The 18,940-nt window shown below is 39.4% G+C and overlaps 1 protein-coding gene across 3 annotated transcripts in view; it reads right to left on the reverse strand.

Annotated features, from left to right (window-relative positions):
• CIITA (class II major histocompatibility complex transactivator) overlaps positions 1-18,940 on the reverse strand; it is a 31,432-nt gene that overhangs the window by 12,304 nt on the left and 188 nt on the right. Inside the window, exons 1-10 of one of the 3 annotated variants that reach the window (XM_075058566.1) lie at positions 18,325-18,371; positions 12,120-12,263; positions 9,816-9,944; positions 9,335-9,394; positions 7,913-7,996; positions 7,254-7,313; positions 4,163-4,312; positions 2,803-2,937; positions 2,608-2,664; positions 448-513 (exon numbers count right to left, since the gene is read on the reverse strand). In XM_075058566.1, coding sequence (XP_074914667.1) covers positions 448-513; positions 2,608-2,664; positions 2,803-2,937; positions 4,163-4,312; positions 7,254-7,313; positions 7,913-7,996; positions 9,335-9,394; positions 9,816-9,944; positions 12,120-12,263; positions 18,325-18,337 — 898 coding nt within the window. In that variant the 5' untranslated portion in view covers positions 18,338-18,371. Of the gene's footprint in view, positions 1-447; positions 514-2,607; positions 2,665-2,802; positions 2,938-4,162; positions 4,313-7,253; positions 7,314-7,912; positions 7,997-9,334; positions 9,395-9,815; positions 9,945-12,119; positions 12,264-18,324; positions 18,372-18,940 lie in introns of those variants that run through there. The other 2 variants (XM_075058565.1, XM_075058567.1) reach the window with 2 other exon arrangements.

An 18,940-nucleotide genomic window follows, 5' to 3' on the forward strand; every position in this document is an offset into this window, starting at 1 on the left:
AAGCACACACAAACTGAAGAAACCAGTCCAGAAATTACAACATTGCTTCATGGTGGTTTAAGTACATAATTGTAAAATGGTCAAAATACATCAGTTCCCATAAAGCATGTAGGTCTGGATTTATCCCATGCAACTACAGGTGCTTAAATTAGGAGTGCAGGCACAATAGACACTTTTAGACCTATGAACTGAATAATTTTGGAGGTATCTACACATATGATAAAACCGACTAAGTACACTGACCTTCTAAGTAGGTACTACAGCTAGATAACTAAAGGTAGATAAGTCTAACATCTTAAAAACAGGAATCGTGCTCAGACACTCAGAACAGCTTCACAAATTGTTGAATGACAACTCCTACAACAAGTAGCTTTTCTGTACGGAAAGAAACAGAAAAATTAGCCAAAAAACACTGGAAGTTTTTAAGTTCAAGAGATCTAAACTCACTTGGTCTTTTGAATGGTTCTTCAGAAGGAATTATGGGAACTTGGACTTCTTTGAACATTTCTAAACCTGAAGAAACCAAACAATATCTTTGAGGAAGACACTCAGTCATCAATTCAGCTTTACTAATTTTAATAATAAGACTAATGCTATTTTTCAAGTTCATTGCAACATATATTATGTATCATCCAGAGAAAGAAATAATTTATTTTACGAGGGAAAGGAAAAAAAATCCTCACAAAAGTATAATACAGCTGACATGAACTGTTGCAGGCAGTATGACACCAAAACAGATGACAGCTGTTCTGACAGTTGTATGAAGCAGAAGACCTATCATAGCAAGGTGACATCCACTGTTCTTTTCAAATGTCACTGTTTTGCATAAATTCATGTTCACACATAGGACATCTTTATTTCACCAAAAGCAATAGCTTCCTTTTGTTACTCTACACCTTGCAACCAACATTAAGGATGAAAGTCACAGTGAAGGGACTATTGGTAACAGAATTTACCCATTACTCTTCCTGACAAAGTACTGTCACTGTCCAATTTTCTTTCTTTTTGCCTGTTTGTTTTCAAACTACTGCAGACTTTTGCCCTTAGTCAGATGAGCAGTGTCTGCCATACAAAGCAATGGGGAATTTTTCAGAGAAAGCGTATTTTCTACGGACTGGTAATTACAGAGTATCAGTTTTGACAAAACTTTTGGTACGAAAAGCTTTGCAGACACAGGACAGAATTTAAATTGACTGTTACAAACCCAACCTCATAGTAACCACATTCAGCAGAGATGTGGAAAAAAAAACCAAAACAAAACAGGTTAATCTCCCTAGATTTGTACAAACATATTTATTACCATAATATTTGGTTCATCTTGATGTAGAATGTCATTAAAAAATTACAAATCTTAAAGTTTCAGAGATCTGGAAATCAATTCCTAGCCTGCATGCCAGCAGCAGATGGAATGGTTAGAGTTGAGTTGCTTCTAGCATGGAAGCACCCATAGACTTCTAATAAGCAAGTCTTTGTCCAGTGAAAGAATACACTTGCTATAGAGATAGTTCTCCTCCTTTTAGAAGAAAAAACAACTTAAAATATTGAATAAAAAGGGGACATGCCTGTTTTCAGGCAAGTGTCTAGTTTTGGTTTACTATTTATTTTATTAAATAAAAACAACAGAATGGAAAACCAAGAAAAGCTGTAATGAGACATTTAGATGGGAAGCAGCATTGGTCAAAACAATCAGGTGTTAATGAATTTTAAAAAAGGAAAAGAGACTGGCTTGGTAGCTTATGTGCTGATTTTCCTGCTACATTTGGAATTCTGAGGTTTGTGACATACATAAGTTGTGCTGCTGTAAATCAGTTGGAATTATTAGTATTGTGTATTCACATAAACAGTATATATAATTTACAAATACTTGCCCAAACCTAGGGGTATTTGCCTATTAATCCCCACCTGAAAATTTTGCTATTTTGGGTAGTTAGCCACCAGAGGGCAACAAAACACTTATACTAAGCTGCAAGCAGGTGTAATCACCAGGGTACACAGAGATCAGAAACTAAATAACCACTGAAATCAAACTCCATGTTCTAACAGCTCTCTGAGGGCTGGAAGAAAAGTGTCTGAGGAACCACAGGTGGGTCTGTTATACCCTGACCAAGGCTCTGATTTCTTTATAAGCCTTTCTGTACATTAGGCTTCTGTATTGTTTAGTTAAATAACTTGTCATCATTTTGGTTTTGGGGCTTCCATGTGAGCTGACTGCAGTCTGGCTTCCAGCACCAAGCCTTTAAGATGCTCAGGCCGTGCCAGTACCAGCGCAACTTCCACTTCTGATGGTGCTCAACCACACGGCTTTTGTGTTGTTTTAATTAGACAAGAAGACTTCTTCCAGAAACTGGACTTCATAGCAAACACAGCGGATTAGCTGCTAATACATAGCTGAACCTGTAGCTCTACAACCCCTTATCTGCTCTGTATTTTGGACTAGACTAAGCAGCCAGTGATCAATACAAAGAAGGAAATGCCATTAATTTTTATTTTCCTTAATAAGGTCAATATGAGTAAAGCCTGGAGGGGAGCATTGTCTTTGGGTAGAAGCAATATGCTCCCTCTCCCAATCCAAAGTACTGTATACATAAAAATTCTTTTTCTACTTACCACATAAACTAACTGGAAAACTTGGGGATATCAGCATTTCCATGGAAGAAGTTAGCACTGACAAGAAACAAATGACAGTTTTCAGCCTATCATAGCTATCAGTAACTGAAATGAGGGAATTTAGTACTTTATTGACAGCATTGATTTTCCAGTACTTTCTGCCTATTTATGTGGATAAAATGTTACTGCTCTTACCTGGATATATTATAACATCAGATGTGCCATTTCCAAGAACAAGTATCTGCTGAGGAGGATCTGCAAAGCCTGTATTCTCTTGGTTCCCTTTCACGCCAACAGGTAGGCACTCTGGAATCAAAGGTGCTGAAGATTCTGAAATGAGTGCAGAATAATGCCTCTTTTGTTTTTAAAGTCTCCTGGTTTCTAAAGGTTTCTAAGAAAGAAAAGGCTTTCTAAAAGCTACTTATGCTTTCTGGCAGCTTCTGGGCAAATATTCCCAGTAGACAGTTTATGAACCACAATTCATAGGATCACATGAGATCCATAGAATGCATTGAACAAAAAATCTTAAAAGGTACAATGAATGTGAAATACAAGGGATTACCCAGCTTTTAGTGACTACTGGTTTTCAATAGTCTAAAGAGAAATTCTATTACCATAAGGAAAAGTGCTTAAGGCAAAGTCTGTAAATGTATGGACCAGAGATCCAGAAGAGAGAAAATGTGTAAACATTATGCATCTGAATTAATTTTACCATCCTTTGCACTACATCTTTCCCACATAATTGCACATCATGCAGCTTGTACAAGCAGCTAGCAAGCATCCTCCTTCTGAACTCACACTGGGAAATTTTTTTAATGATGCAGTGCTTGCAATTTAATCAGCCATAGCTCTGAGTTTCTGTAGGTGTGACAGAATTTCTTCTGCTACTTTGTGCTGTTTCAGCTAGCATCAGATACTTCAAGACTTCTAACTTATCCACTGCTTTTTGGTTCCTTTCCAGCATAGATTTAACTAACACCTTAGCGAAAGGTTTTGAATTGTGTCTTTGTCATTAGCACTTGCCAGTGTACCATGAACACCCTCTGCTACACAACGTGATCAAGGCAAGGTGGCTACACAGCCCATCACTTGGATTAGTACTCAGTTTTTGCGAACAAAACTCCAACCTCGATTTTGCTCTACTATTGCAAATACAATTATCCTGCAGTCCTTTACAGCTCTGGATGAAAAAAAAATTGGAACTAAACCAAAGTTTATTAATAAAAATTTTTGTTACTTCCTATTCTTAAGACAAGTAAGTAATTATTTAGACTAGCATATAGTAAGTAACTCTGTTCTCTTATTTATTAACCCGCACTTCACCAATTAAATGAAAGACTCATTCTATTTCATTAGGGGTAATACACTTTTAATTTCCCTTGAATATTTTTCATTCTTTTAGTAGTGCCACATTTTCAAGTGCTTGATTGAAACAGCTGCCATACTTGTTTTCCCTGCCATTGTTCATGGTCAATGACCAGATTTATAAGACAGTCTTCCCCTTGTATAAATCAACCTGTGTACAGGTGCACACCTATAGCTGTACTGTACATACCAGGAATTATGAAACTTCTTTCCAATGCATTGGTAGCAGGAACAGAAAAGGACATGTGCTGCTTAGTTAGTGAGGTGAAGCTGGCTGGATAGCTGTTGAGAGGCATAGCTAAGAAACTGCCATTCCCTGCAGACACTGCAGGGACTTCCACTTGAAAAAAAAAGCAAAACAAAAGGAGAAAGTTATTTCACTTTTAGAAGTTAAGGCAGCCAAAGAACAGGTCTCAACAGATAGCATAAACCACTTGATTCTGATCAGTTGTGTTTTGATTTGCCAAAAGCAAGAACAATTCACAATAGCTTTCTGAAATTTACTCAGATCTCAAAAAGCTAAAATGTATTTATGAAATTCTGTAGTAGATCACTTTTTCCCAGTAGTTCACTCTTCATTTTCTTTTTCGTCATCTTTCCTGGACTGCCTTCTTTCTAGAAACCTTCAGATGTGTTTAGATGTAAATGATCTTACATATGGATGATTGACAGATAAGACATAACAAGGTCTTACATTGTTTCCCAAGCATGGTTTGTTACCTTAATATTGCACAAGATTAGAGAGGCCCAAGTACAACAAACTGAGGACCTTGACTTTCTACTTAGACACTACAGTGCTTGTAAGGATAACTAGTTTGTGTTAAGAGGGTTTCCCAAAGAAGTCACAAACACCCGAGTTTTAAAAGACGCAACTTGCCTGCAGCACTTGTTTTTTTCAAGAAGAGGACAAATGAGGAGGGAAACTCATATGCATTGTATGACTTCATCTGCTTATCGAAACCAAGTAAGATACACTTGCTTATTTTGAACTAGTCTGCTGGTTTCCTTGATTTTGCCACACCCTTATTCTCAGAGTTGGTTTTGCTTTTCTTTCCCCCTCCTGTCTAGCAGCAACAATTAAGTCTCTATTTCATCACTTTCTGTGGTCTAATGTTTTATCAGGAGCTACAAATCTGTGTAGGTTTTGTGCCACTATAGGTACACTGTCATCTGGAATGCAAGCTCTTTAGGGTGGGATGTGTCTACATTGTTTATCAGGAACTGATGTATTATTTTGTTACAGGAATTTTTCATTTTTACTGTGGTATAAAAACAGACTTTTAAAAGTGTTTTTCAGCTTGTGTGTAAATCAGCATGTGAAATTCCCGCGTAATTTCCTATCCAAGGATTGTTGTGTTGCTATGGTCAGATAAGATCAGGTACTGTTATAGCTAGCCACAACGAATTGGACAAATCTTAGGTTTGATTTCATTCAATTCCTTTGAAGGAATCTCATCCTTGGCTTACCACTCTGAACTTTAGTACACATTGCCCTCTTTACTGTAGATGGTCTTACACTTCTGAAGAGCTGATGCATTTGCCATTGCAGGATCATACTGTGACACTCATTTTATGACAGGTTAAATAAATTCCTAATTTTGTCATGTAGCTCATCTTTCTGTCAATTTGATTTTTTTGTACCCAGTACTTACAGTGCCTTATGTATATATTCCTTCCGTTAGCACCTTCCTTGCATCAAGTAAGGTAGAGAGAGTGATAATATTCTGAGCACTTTCTGGAAAAGGATAGGTGCAGCTTTACAAAGCACCTGTTAGCTCTGTAATGATACTGTAGACTGGAATGCAAGTTCTATAGGGTGAGGTATTTTTACTGTTTTGGTTTTGGTTTTTTAAAATCAGGAGCTGATGTGCCATTTCCTTATTGAAAACTCTCATTGTTAGTGTGGCATAAACATAGGCTTTAAAAAGTGCTAAATCTATAAAGGAATTCAAGCAGATAGAAGGTAACCTGCCTTTAATGGGTACTAACTGCCAGGAACTTCACCTGTGCCTGAATAACTACAGCTGGCAGGCACCAGTTCAGTAGGAACTCCGATTACCTTTCCAGATCCAGCAAATGTATTTTTTTCACAGCTAATTCTGCTCAATCCCCCCCAGAAGTCCACATGAACATTAGAAAACCAGCTTGAGTCACAGTCCCAGTGCATGTGTGTGCTCTCTATGACTTCCATCAAATCTGTGCCAGTTCCTTAGCAATTGCTGGGCAATTGCCGGCCTGAATTTTGCTGAGGTGCAGTCCCATGATCCAAGCACTCTCTGGATGGCTCTCTAGGTTACACATTGGTTTTGGCTGCCTACCCTGACATGTACATGGCACACAGGGCTTGGTACAGTCAGAGTTCACCTTAGGAGGCTTGGGAAGTGTGCTAGCATACCATAATGTATGTGTCACTTCAAAGCACAGTATAATATATTCATCCAAAGGTGATTGCTCTCACATGGATTTTGGAAAAGTATTTTGCTGGTTTAGCTATGCCTGAGACACCCATTTAGGCTACAGCTGGGTAAGAACTTTAGCACCTGTTTCCACCTAGGGAACAAGTTACAGCCTGCCTGCTGGCCACAGATACTGCCTTGCAGATGGTCTAACAGTATGCAACACCTAGAAATTGCCCTTTTTCCCATTCTTACTTTGGTTTAAAGGACTGTATAGCATGGGCTGGGCCAAGAAGCCATCTCTTCACAGTTATTATTTTCACTAGGATTGTTCCACTGGATTTTTGGAAGGTGTGACACTTCGAACAAAGAGGATCAAAATCAGGAAATTCCAAACTATGGCCTGAGTCACATTACCCATCATAAATAAAAGGTGTACGTGACAAAGAGTACAAAATTTGGCACTGACCCACTTCTCCACTGTTTTGTTTTCTTCTCTCAGATGGGTTTAGAAAAATTCAACTGTGCCTCTGCTGATGCTAAGGAAGTAATTTTTCTATCACCCAGCAGGAACATGTGCTTTTGAAGCGTAAGGATCCAACTGTTCCCAGGCTGCCATGTAGTTAGTCCTAAGATGCTACTGATAAGAGGGCAGGGATTTGTTGCATCATGAATGAGTCAGAGGTGTATAAGAATGTGATTCTGCAGTGATTTCTACTCTGCTGGAAGTAGGGACATGAAAATGCACGACAGTGCTGTATCGTCAAATCTATGAGAGCAAACTTTCTCTAGGAGGTAGAGTTACAATACCTAACAGAAGATGAGACTTTGGAACATGAGACAATATATGTTCAATAATCTTTTCCTATTCAGCCAATAGCTTACCAATTTTCTTGTATTTGGGTTCTGAAGCACCAGAGCAACTCTCTGCAGAGCCTAAGAAGGCTGAAAGAAAGAAAGGTGATAGTAACTGACAAAAATTGAACCAGTTCAGTAAGTTTAAATTTCCACTGTGGAAACTTTCTTAACTTTTTATAGTAGAAGGGGGTGTTATCAGTTTCAATTCAGCTATTTCAGAACTTTACAGGTCCAATGTATAAAACATGAATGTTAAAAGCCTAATATTATTTTCTCTGGCTGTGAAGTTTCAATTAGGCTGCAGATTTTTGTGCCAGTAATCAAAGATTTTTACTGCTGTTCTTGCTATTAAAGAGGGTATTGTTCAGCTAATGCTTGCTAAGCTATAGATACACTGAAAACAAGTTAACACTGTCACACAGATGATAAAAAAAGGGAAGAAATATAACATGCTTAATATTGTGTATAGGACAATAAATTCTGCAAATTGTAAAGAATGTGCCTGGGGGAGCTGTTTTCACTTCCAGCCCACACAGGATGATCAAAGTCAGAGGAAGCGCTTCTAGTTGTATCAGTGAAGAACTACATGAGAGATGCATGGAGGCTGTGTTAAAACCAAAGTACTGCAATGCAAATTTAGAATTCAAACACTACAGCCTTTCAAACTCTCACTGTTTTTCACTTACTTCGTTTGTGACATTTCTGCATCTTTATGTCAGTAAGTTTCTCAGTGTTTTCAGCAGCCATTTCATCCAAAATAAGGTTCCCTGCTAAAAACATGAAAGATTGCCAAATGTCAACCTTTGTTCTCCTCGAAAAATTACAGAAAGAGGTAAAAGCAAGAGAAACACACCAACAGGCAGCAAAGATGAAATATGCTCTAAATAAAACATAAAAACCAAATCACATAATAAAACACATATCCAGATCAATATGATTTACAAAGCCCACAGAGCTCTGAATGCAGATTCTGCCACCCTATGTTAGTTTCTGAACTGCAAAATATTAATCTACTGCCATAAATTCAGTGGCTAATAAAACATAAATCCTTCTCAATGCTCTAATGATGAGCAAAGGATAAAACATCACAGCTGTAACACAGTGTGACCTCAATGCTAGCAAAGTTACTCACTCATTTTATGTATTAAAAGGATTAGATCCTTTAAGAGACAGAGCAAAGGGTTCTAAACAGATTTTATATTTTGTGTTGTAAGAACTGTGAAGTTATCCATACCATTCTTCTACTGGCAACTACTTATGTACTAATACTGTATCTCGTTTCCTCTAAAACCAATATAAATTTTGCCATTAGGTGCAAACCCCCCCAAAGTCTAAACACACCAGGGAGCAGTAAAAAGCATTTAAAAAGTCACACGAGCTTCTTGTAGCCAGAATTGTCCTAGGAGAGGACTGACCTTTGGTAAGTTATTCCAAATTATTTTGCTCAAACATAAAACAAGATATACACATATTCTGTGAATCTTTCTGATTCTATGGATTTTACAACAGCCACATATTAATCCATATATTCTGAAATAGTAAACAGCTGCATTTGTGCCACTACGAAAACAATTATTTTGTACCAAAAGCCAAGCAATTCTCTCTGGTCAAGCACTGAGTAAAGGAATCATTTACTACATGTATATTATACCATTGCTGCATTGATCAGAGAGAGAAGTAAAATTTGACACGCTTCCTCAGGCAGCTCTGTGCATTCTGGACAGAAATAACATGAACTGCATTTATATGCATGCTAAGTCCTCTGGGTGGGTCAGGTTTAATGAACTTACATACATCATCCTTGTTGTGCTCAGAGTAAGTCTGATGCTAATTGAAGGCATATACTGCACTAGACAGTTAAGCTGTGCATACACTATGGCCATGGTGACATAATCAACAACTTAGAGATAAAACTGCCATCTTTGAGAAAGGCCTGCAAAAATACAGAAAATCCTCAAAGTTTGCCAAGAAAAGTTCCCGGGGGAAAGAAGAGGATACCAGATGTATAGAAACCTCACTAGTGTTCAAATTGTGGGGATGAAGTACAGTGCAGATGTTAGCCAGAACACTGTGATAGAGAAAATTAATCTTTGCCACATAAATCTTACCAAAAGTGTCTTCCACTTGCTTTTCCTGCTGATCTTTGAGCACATATTCTGCTAATTCAGCTAGCAAGAAGGAAAAAAAAAAACAGGTACACAATAATGACACAGTAAATTTCACAGTAAAACTCTTGTAAGCTTACCCTCATTAATGGAATTCTGCAGTGTAAGTGAAATTGAAGAGTTAAGTTTTTCTTGTAAATTGTTGTTCAGGAAATAAAGAACATGAGAAAGGAGAAGTTGAGACAGGAAGCATTACGCAGAAGGAGCAATTAATAGAGAGATTTTCCCCAAAAAACCACAAGCTATTGTTCGTCTATTTCCCCACAAAGCAGAGGTTTAGGTACCCTCGCTAGACCTACCATGCATGAGGGACAGGCCACTTGAATATATGCCACTGCTTTAGACTGAAAATAGAATTTGTAAGAAATAGCTATAGCAAGTGATTGGAAAATAATTATTTAAAAAACAAAAATTGCTTTCATACCTATTCTAGCATAGGCTTCTATGGTGTTGGAACAGAGATACAGTTCATCCCCATTTTCACAATTTTCCATCGTACACAGGAAATCCAAATTATTGAACTGATCATAGTTGCTGGCATCAGCTTCGGGATCTAGAATTAAAAAGGAGTACTCATTGGCTCAGTGAATACCGTAACCAAGGAGTAAAAAAACCAGATAGCGGGACTTGCAGAAAAGGCGCGTTTGTTACTTAGTATATAAAACAGTTCTAGAATCCGTTATGTGACACTAAGGCCTTCACACATGGCCTAGACTCATTCATATTATTAAACGTTTTTATTTTTCAGGATATGGTAGTACCATCCAAATTCCCTGTTCAGAACGATGCTGAGCCCTTGCTAACCCCTGAACTGCAGCTACAAATTGCCTGTGAAGCTGCTGGCTGGCCAAGGCCACAAACACGCCAGGGACCATGCTAACATCACAGAAGAGATGTCCAGCTTCCAGTAACAGGCACCATGTCCTGACAATGCTCAATTTATCTACACCATCTCAGACATTGCTAAGGCTCAAAAGTATTCAAATCAGCTGTGGTGGGTTGACCCTGGCTGGGCGCCAGGTGCCCACCAAAGCCGCTCTGTCACTCCCCCCTCAGCTGGACAGGGGAGAGAAAATATAACAAAAGGCTTGTGGGCCAAGATAAGGACAGTTTAATAAAGTGAATGCAAAGGTCGTGTGCACGAAAGCAACAGAAAACAAATGATGTTATTCTCTACTTCCGATCAGCAGGTGAGGTCTGGCCGCTTCCTGGGAAGCAAGGATTCAGTACGCCTAGTGGTTGCTCTGGAAGATGAAAATGCCCCCCTTCTGTCTCCCTTTACTTAGCTTTTATATCTGAGCTGACATCATATGGTATGGAATATCTGTTTGGTTAGTTTAGGTCAGCTGTCCTGGCTATGTCCCCTCCCAAGATCTTGCCCAGCCCCAGCCTGCCATTGAGGGGGTCGGGCAAAAATGTTGGAAAGACAGCCTCGATGCTGTGCCAGCACTGCTCAGCAGTAGCCAAAACACCGGTGTGTTATCAACACCTTTCTAGCTACTGATGCAGAGCACAGTACTGCGAGGGCTGCTATGGGGAGAATTAACTCCATCTCAGCCAGACCCAATACATCAGCGAAACATCTCTGATACAACAAGAGTCAGTCCTTGATCCCTAATTCATCCTACTTTCAGTCACTGAGCAAGTGAGGCCATGGGCGTGAAGAAACACTCCTGCAGGTGTTGTTAACAGCCAGAAGTTGAGAGAGCAAAGCTCAACGTGGAAATAATTAACCACAAAGATGATTCCAGACTCTGGTGCTTGGTTCTCCACTGATTTGTCCATGTACTTGCTGAGCCTGGTCACTCATGAAAACAACAAGGATGCGAGGTGATATCCTCCAATTTGGTAATGTTTTATACCTGTCAGGCACAGAGCTATAGGACTTCCTATCTGGCATGCATCTGTTTTCCTCCTTTCATTGCCACTCTCAACCCACAGTCCAGCTCATTTGTTTAAAATAAGCTGAGCTATTGCTCCACAACACAGTCAGCAGCACAGATACACTTTCAAACTTTCATGCCAGCAAATTCAGGAGGAGCACAATGTTCCACAACCTCCACACAAACTCAGGAGCAGAAAGTTCGAGAGCCAGGGCAACCTCCTAATCTGATTACCTGTAGGAATTTATGTGCAAGAAACTATCCTCTTTACTCCCTGGCCCTTCTGCTTTCTCCTCTATCACAGAATCATAACATCATTGGTCTTTGCCCCTAAAAGCTGTAAAATGGCATCTGGTAATGAAATGTGTTGGTGCCGTAGGATCTGAGAAGGAAATGAAACACTAGTTTGCTTGCAGACTGGCTTCATCACAAACTCATATAAAAGTCTCTGTTTTGCAAAGCTTTTGGCCCGAAACTACAAAAGTGTTGACAATTGCAATTGACCAGGTTACATTGGAACATTTGCAAATAAACTACTTACAGGAATGATATCCAAACCAAAGACATGAGCCTCACACCTTCATGACATGTATAGTATGTTTTGTTAGACACACTGAGCAGGAAGCTGTAAATATGTACAGACCTAAAACCATGATAGTTTCTGGAAGCAGTCACGATTTTATATACAGATACAAAGTTATCATATTGTAAGACCAAGTGTCTGTTGAATTTAGTCCAGCCACCATGATAAACTGCCATTAGATGGCTACGTAATTGAGAGGAGATGGTAATAACTTATAGCATGATGACTAAACTAATTAAGCTTTTTTTATTGTTTTACTAACCTGCAGGGAAGTCACTTTCTTCATTTCCAGATGACTTAGGATCAAGGAGAGTATACAGATGCAATGGATCGATATCACTGTGCAGCAAATCAAGATAGCCATTTTCAGACACAAATACTGAATCCATGATTTGTCTCTTGATGTCTGAAATCAAATTGCAAAACAGTTAGCTGTGACAAAATCACAGCTTTTGTCAACCAAAACAATAAGTCCTGCACTGTGGCTTTCCGTTGACAAGACATTGAGATCTTAAAGCTGTGGAAGTGGTATTGCTTACCAAATCTTGCATTGAGTTATAACCCTGAGTTACTTAAACTTACAGATCCAGATACAGCTTGTAATGAGACTTAACTATTTTTTACTGCCATCAGGGGAGTGGGATACTGCAGTCTGACCACCTGGACCAAATATCGAGTGCCAAATATCGAGTAAGTCGCAACTCCTGTATCTTTATCAGGATATAAATGATGCAAGCACAGATCCAGCAGGTACTGGGGAAATGAGAAGACTGCAGTGAAGAGGATGGAAGAAGAATCCCATTCTTTACTGTTGGGACAATTTCTTCTCAGGGGAAGCAGCTTCTGGCTAGCATAATACACCCAGTTCCTAAGCCCTGGAGTTGGTACTAGGAGACATCCCTTCAGCACAAGAAGGAACAGTGAAAGGTAGAACACTTATTTTGTATAATTCTTTCCCAAACCATATGGTTGACTGTGTACAGAATGGCATGGTTACCTTAGTAATTAGTTTCTGGTAACAAGGCACTCACTGACATTTTGGAATCTTCCACAATTATTTTTTAATCAATTTTCTTTCCCCCTCAGAACTCCTGCATGTACCTACTCATGAGTTGGGAATTACTATAGCCTTTCAAGCACAGTGCCATACAGTATCCAGGCAAATCTGACTGATCTAAGGTGCTCCCTACTCCAGTCACCCATGTTTATATGAGAACTGCTTAGACTGTTGCAGCTACATTTCTTGATAAAGCTTACCTCTTCCTCTTCCTCATTTTAAATCCCTTCTATTTCCTTCCAGTTACTGCAGCAGGCACTAGAACAAGCTCAAACATTTCTCTTGGATATTCCACAGGTAGTGGAATAACACTACGTGTTGGTTATTCATCATCTTTATCAAACTATTTGAAAACCAAATCTTGGCTCCTCAGTGTTTACAGATCATTGATATGAATGCCACCTGGGCTGGTGATCCAAGTAATTTACTCCACCATAATATTGAGATGCCAGCATGAAATCACCAACCAGCAACTTTTCCAGACCATTTCGTGTTAAAATAGGTGTCCACACACCACAACCATGAAAAGTTTCAGCTTGGCATCAAACACCATATTTTGCAATGAAGGATAGCTGTAATACAGCTCTCAAATACTCTGCCTTTAGCAGAATGCCATTGATGTCCCTGGTTGCACGTCTGCTTTCCTGAGGTACGCAAATGTGAAGCAACCTGCTGTACCATGAAGTCTACCTGCAACATGAAAAAAGAGAAATCCAGCTAACACTGAAGCTCTGATGAAAGCAGGCAGAGGAGACCTAGTCACACACTACCGCATTCTGTTTTGTTATAAACTAATCTTTATTCCTCTTACCCCTCTGCAGGGTTGTCCCTCTGAACAGCTTGGAAATGGACCTTTGTGCGTTCTGCTGCAGAAGATGCCAGAATCTAGAGCCAGAATTTAGAAGAGCGGTCCCATGAGTAGGAATAACCCACACTCAGGTAGTTCTCCTTTTTCATGTTGTGTGACTTCATTACGTTACCAAGATTACAAAAAATTGATTTTATTGCCTGCCATGCTATAAATTGAAAGCAGAAGTTGACAAACCTGCATGAGAACTAAGAATGAGGTTATAAACATACCAGATAAAATTTTCCGTTTGTTGCAACATTTTGCTTTGCCCCTTCCTATGTTGAATTAATGTAAAATCTAAACAAGAGTTGGGCCTTTCAGAATGCCAAGTTGCCAGACTTTGTGAATAATGCTGTTGAAGCATTATCTCTGAGTCAATATAGTTTTGGGGTTAGAGACAGAGAAGCAATTGGGCAGAAGCTGTAAAGGGAATGCAGGACAGACAAATGTATCACTCCAAGTTCAGTGATTAATAAACTGCTTGATTACAGCAGACAAAGAAAAGGGCAAGTCCTATGGAAAGAGACTAAGTAGGCCTACTTAATCTTCATGAAAATACTAAGCTTTAATTAAGTCATAGTCACAAAAACTTTTGCTATTTTAAACCTTTCTTTCCATAACATTTCCTTGTGGACAAACACATAAGTAATGCAAAATGTTTTCAGCTACAATGGTCAAGAAGTCAGGAAGCAATCAAGAGGAAGTCTTGCCGGTGCCAAGTCCAGCTAGAGCTGAAAATAGAGCGTAAGAGGTGTTACAACCCAGGTGCACAGGAGTGAAGGAAACATAGCCTTCTACCTTGGGAAGAATGAAGATTGCCACTCTTTCAAGAATGAAAAACTTGATTACTTTTTTGTTTCACCGGTCTGAATGGCCCTCAGCTTACCCTCTTTTTTCTTCATTACTGTGGATTTGACACAAATCTATACATAGCTGTCTTTCTATTGACTACACTGGATTTGGGATGCTGTGTCTTCTTTCTGTAGCTGAACCAAGGTATTCTTAATAGCAGCTGTGCTTTGCTGCATTAAAGTCATGGTGCCACCACGGAAAGCACTCTGTCCAAGGATGCAGGAAAACAGGAGTGAGTTTTTGAAAGACGAAAATTTCTACGCTGGGAGAGCCAGAGGCAAGGTTAATTACACCTCAGGGACAGTGAGTGTTTTGCTGTGTGTTGTAACTGAAGCACATGTGAAAATGAAACCAGACCTTACCAAGCTTGTTTACAACAGCAATTCCTTTCCCAGGGCTTCCCCTTTTTTTTATCAGAGCATCCCAGCAGTCCCCTGTCTGAGACCAAAGATGAATAAGTGCTATACTACTCAGTACTTCCTCCACTGTTTCATACTTTATTTTAACTTAGTTTACTGATAATACATTCTGTTTGGGGTCCCATACAGTGCTGCCAAAATGGGCATTTGACACATTTTCACATCAGAGGACTAAAAAATTTTGTAGTAATTTCTGCGTTAGGGCTGTGAATGCTAGAGCCAGCTCTCAGCAGGAGGAAGACAGACCCTGCACGGACCTGCAACAAAAGGACTGAAGTCCCCAGGGATGCCTTTGCGGCAGGCCTTCATGCACAAAGTGCATGTGCTGGGCGGGGGCAAGACAGGACATACTTCCCAATGTATTTCCATGCCATGCAGGAAGTTCAATCCCTTGTTGTTTGGACACTGGTTAAGGCAGATTTTTTCTTTAAATCTTTAAATAACACCTCCTTTCTCCAGCAGCCTATACACTCCAGCTGAATCGCTATATTTGGTAGAGCTGTGTTACCTTTGTATTACCTCTGCAAGGATGCAGTGCATACCTGCTACAGCAAGGTTTCTACTCAGGATGTATTTGTTTTAGCGCTGTATTCTGCATGTACAGCACAACTCTATGATTCACTTCTAAGATTCTCAGTGTTTTTTACAGTGCTCTTTTAGAGTCCAAGTGATACCATATGAATTAAAAATGCTGGAAAAGTAGTAAAAGAAAGAGTGAACATCACCATACCAGGACAAAGAATCCAGTTAAGGAAGGAGCAGGCGTTCACTTAAATCACATACAAGTCTTAAAGAGTTAGATGGGGCATTTTAGATTTCTAAAGATGAGGGAGGTGGTTGTGATTTATCATTTTGCCCCAGTAATTTGATTTAGCCATGTCTTATATTTTAAAGGATCAACATGTTAAAGACTCCAGGCAATGGGATCTGCTATTAACTAAAATCAAATGGTGTCTAAGAGAATGAGAAGAATTATACAGACAATAATGTAACATTTACTCCAAAAATAAGGTGGATGTTTCTGAGGAGATTTGTTAGGGCTTTCCTTCCCAAAACTCTGCTGACATCTGAACTGACAGGTAATAAAATAATTTCCCACGTGAGTACAGAGGTTAAGAAAATGAAAATACATAAAGTGATTTCAGTGAAAGAGAAACCCTCCACAGTTTAATTTTTGTACCAGTTTAGGAAGCTGAGGATAATTCATAGAAAAGAGTAGTAATGCCATGCAAATTACACATTTCTTAACCTGAGGATGACATAACATTACAGCTCCAAGTCTTAGATTACAGAAAAATAAGAGAGTATGACTGCTGTGAAGACAGGAGGTTGAAAAATTAAACACAAAGATTGCTGAAGAAAAGTTATTTTCTTGCAACACCCCAGACCCATTAAGGGCTACACATAAATCTGAGTGAAGCAAGCTGACAAAAAACAGGTTATATCAAACTAAGTAAGGAGTCCAGTGAAAGCCTGGTACTTTGAGCTAAAAGCTCAGTATTATCAGCCAGAATTTTAAAGCCTTTTTTTTTTAAACACCTTTAGAAAGTCTTCTCTTTTCTTCTGCGCCCCCACAGGTTATGTCATTGTGCACAATACACACATCAGAAGGCAGGGATATGTTTACCTGGCTTTTGCTGCTGGCAGTGTACTGGGGCAATGTTCTCTGCGAGGTGGGCAAGCCGGCAGCGAGGAGGGATGAAGTCCCCTCTATGCTACAGTCATCTGTCTCCCTTTCCTCTCCCCAAGTCCATCGTTAACAATTCCTCTGCTCCACAGGTACGAAACAGATTTTCCTTTCAGAGATGGCCTGATTATTTGTAAACTGCAAGTAAGGGTGCTCAATTTATACTTATCTTTGAAGGTTTTGGTTTCTATTTCAGATCTATGGAAGGCTTATACATCTTATAGCTGGTTTAACTTTTCCTGTTGTATCACCAATTTAACAAAAGATACTACTTTTACCCACACTCTTGCCAATGGAGTGGTGTGTTACTTTCCATGGGCTTTACAGTCTGAAAAGGAAGAACAGAGGTAATGCTGGAAAAACAGCTGCTCTATATCCTGCCACATTCTGTTTTGTCTCCCTTAGAGATGAGTTTAAAGAAGTTAGAAAAAGTATAAATATGAGGTAAAAGGAGCTTCTGCCTTTCAATGAACTTAGCTGTATAGTGACCAGCGCAACAGATAAAACAAATGTTACTAGCCTTGCGCTGGAGACAGCTGAGTTCAGGCAGACTAATAACATACTGTCCTGCAGGTGTCAGAGTTGTGATTTGAGAGCAGAATTTGCCTTTTCATATCCCGTATCGCCTCATATGTCACAGCTGTGCCCAGCTCTCCCATCCCAGCAGTGAGATGAAATAAAGCAGCACAGCAGACACCTTGCCTATAAGCTTTTTTTGCAGAAAAAGTACATTTGCATTCAGAGACTTCAGGAGAGACATTCAGAGATTCAGGACAGAATCTCAGCCTCCCAAATGGGAAAGTAAAGCTCTAAGTTGTCTTGCCAGATCCGTGAGTAAGCCAGTTTCTTCCAATGATCCTCAGTTTCACTTTCTATAAGAGCAACATTTATAAAAAAAAGTACGTTCTTAACGAAGTCTGCAAAAACCTACAGGAACCTTTTGAGCATGTAACAGGGTTAGCCTCAAAACAAAATTGCTAAAAATTCTCCAAAATTTCACCCACACTCAGACTTCATCTTACTAATATTTCAAGCAATACAAGTCCAGTTACTGACACACTGTAGTTACCAATATCTACAAAAGGTAAGATGAATTTACCATAACAAAAGCACTGCATTCAAGAGCTGAGGAAAAACTGACCTTAGAGCTGAGGAAAAACTGGACAGTTCCTCTTCCTTCACTCTGGATTCAGTACCAAAAACCGACGAGAGCTGCTATCACTGCCCAGGGCTTATAGAAAGTGACAGCAGAAAGGAGGAAATGAGCCAGACCAGTCACTGCAGAAAAGTTAAAGGCTCCGGGGGAATTCCAAGGAGGAAAATTAACAGGAACCTGCCTTCTAGCAACCCCTGTATAATAAGCACTGTTACCCTTACCAGTCACTTGTCACCACTAAGAAGAGCTTGCACTTGTCACTAGTTAGGAACAGATGGATTTTTTCAGTTGGAAACCAAAACTGGATGACAGCTGGCAGTAAAAATTTCCGGTGCTCCCCAGAATTCTTCCTCCCCTTTTTTATTCCAGTTCAAATCTGACCCAAAGACATGCTGTTAAACAGTCCATCAGTAAGAATAAAGCAAGCAGCATGCAGACACTCTTACCTTGCAGCTCCATTTGGTGTAACAGAAGTGAAAGTACTTCTTTCACATGTTCACAGACTCTACCAATACAAAATTAGTTTGGTATCTTGTGCAAATGTCTCTTGCCATTGGCCCAAAAAGACAAGTAGGATGTTCTATGAAACAGGAGCCTGTAAATCTTGTCTGGCTTACACATGGTGTTCAGTGTTTGCTTGTAGCAGCATCTGATGGAATGTTTACTCATCTAATCATTGCTTACCCTGCCAGTGCCTACCTGGCATAAGACAAACAACCTTTTGAAAAACAACTTTATGAGTATTTCTGTCATGATACTTATAGCTGCTTCTGTGTGGCTCTGCAAGCTTATTTGCCTGTTTTTCTATTTTTTATCATGCATAGACCTACAGAAGTTAGAAATTAATTATGGAGGAGAATATATTCTCAAGCGAGCAAATACTTTTTGTAGTATTATTCCATTGGCTATAGCTTATAACAAAAGTTCCACCAGAGTCTGAAGGAGAAAGGAAGGAAGTGGGATTTGATGAAGTCAACAACATCCAGGACTTGCTGCTTCAGTAAGGCAAGTTTTTAATCAACTGCTCGGTAACAAACTGCTTCTGCACAAGGTAGCAGGTCC

Source organism: Buteo buteo, chromosome 27, assembly GCF_964188355.1.
Source record: "Buteo buteo chromosome 27, bButBut1.hap1.1, whole genome shotgun sequence".
NCBI lineage: Eukaryota > Metazoa > Chordata > Aves > Accipitriformes > Accipitridae > Buteo > Buteo buteo.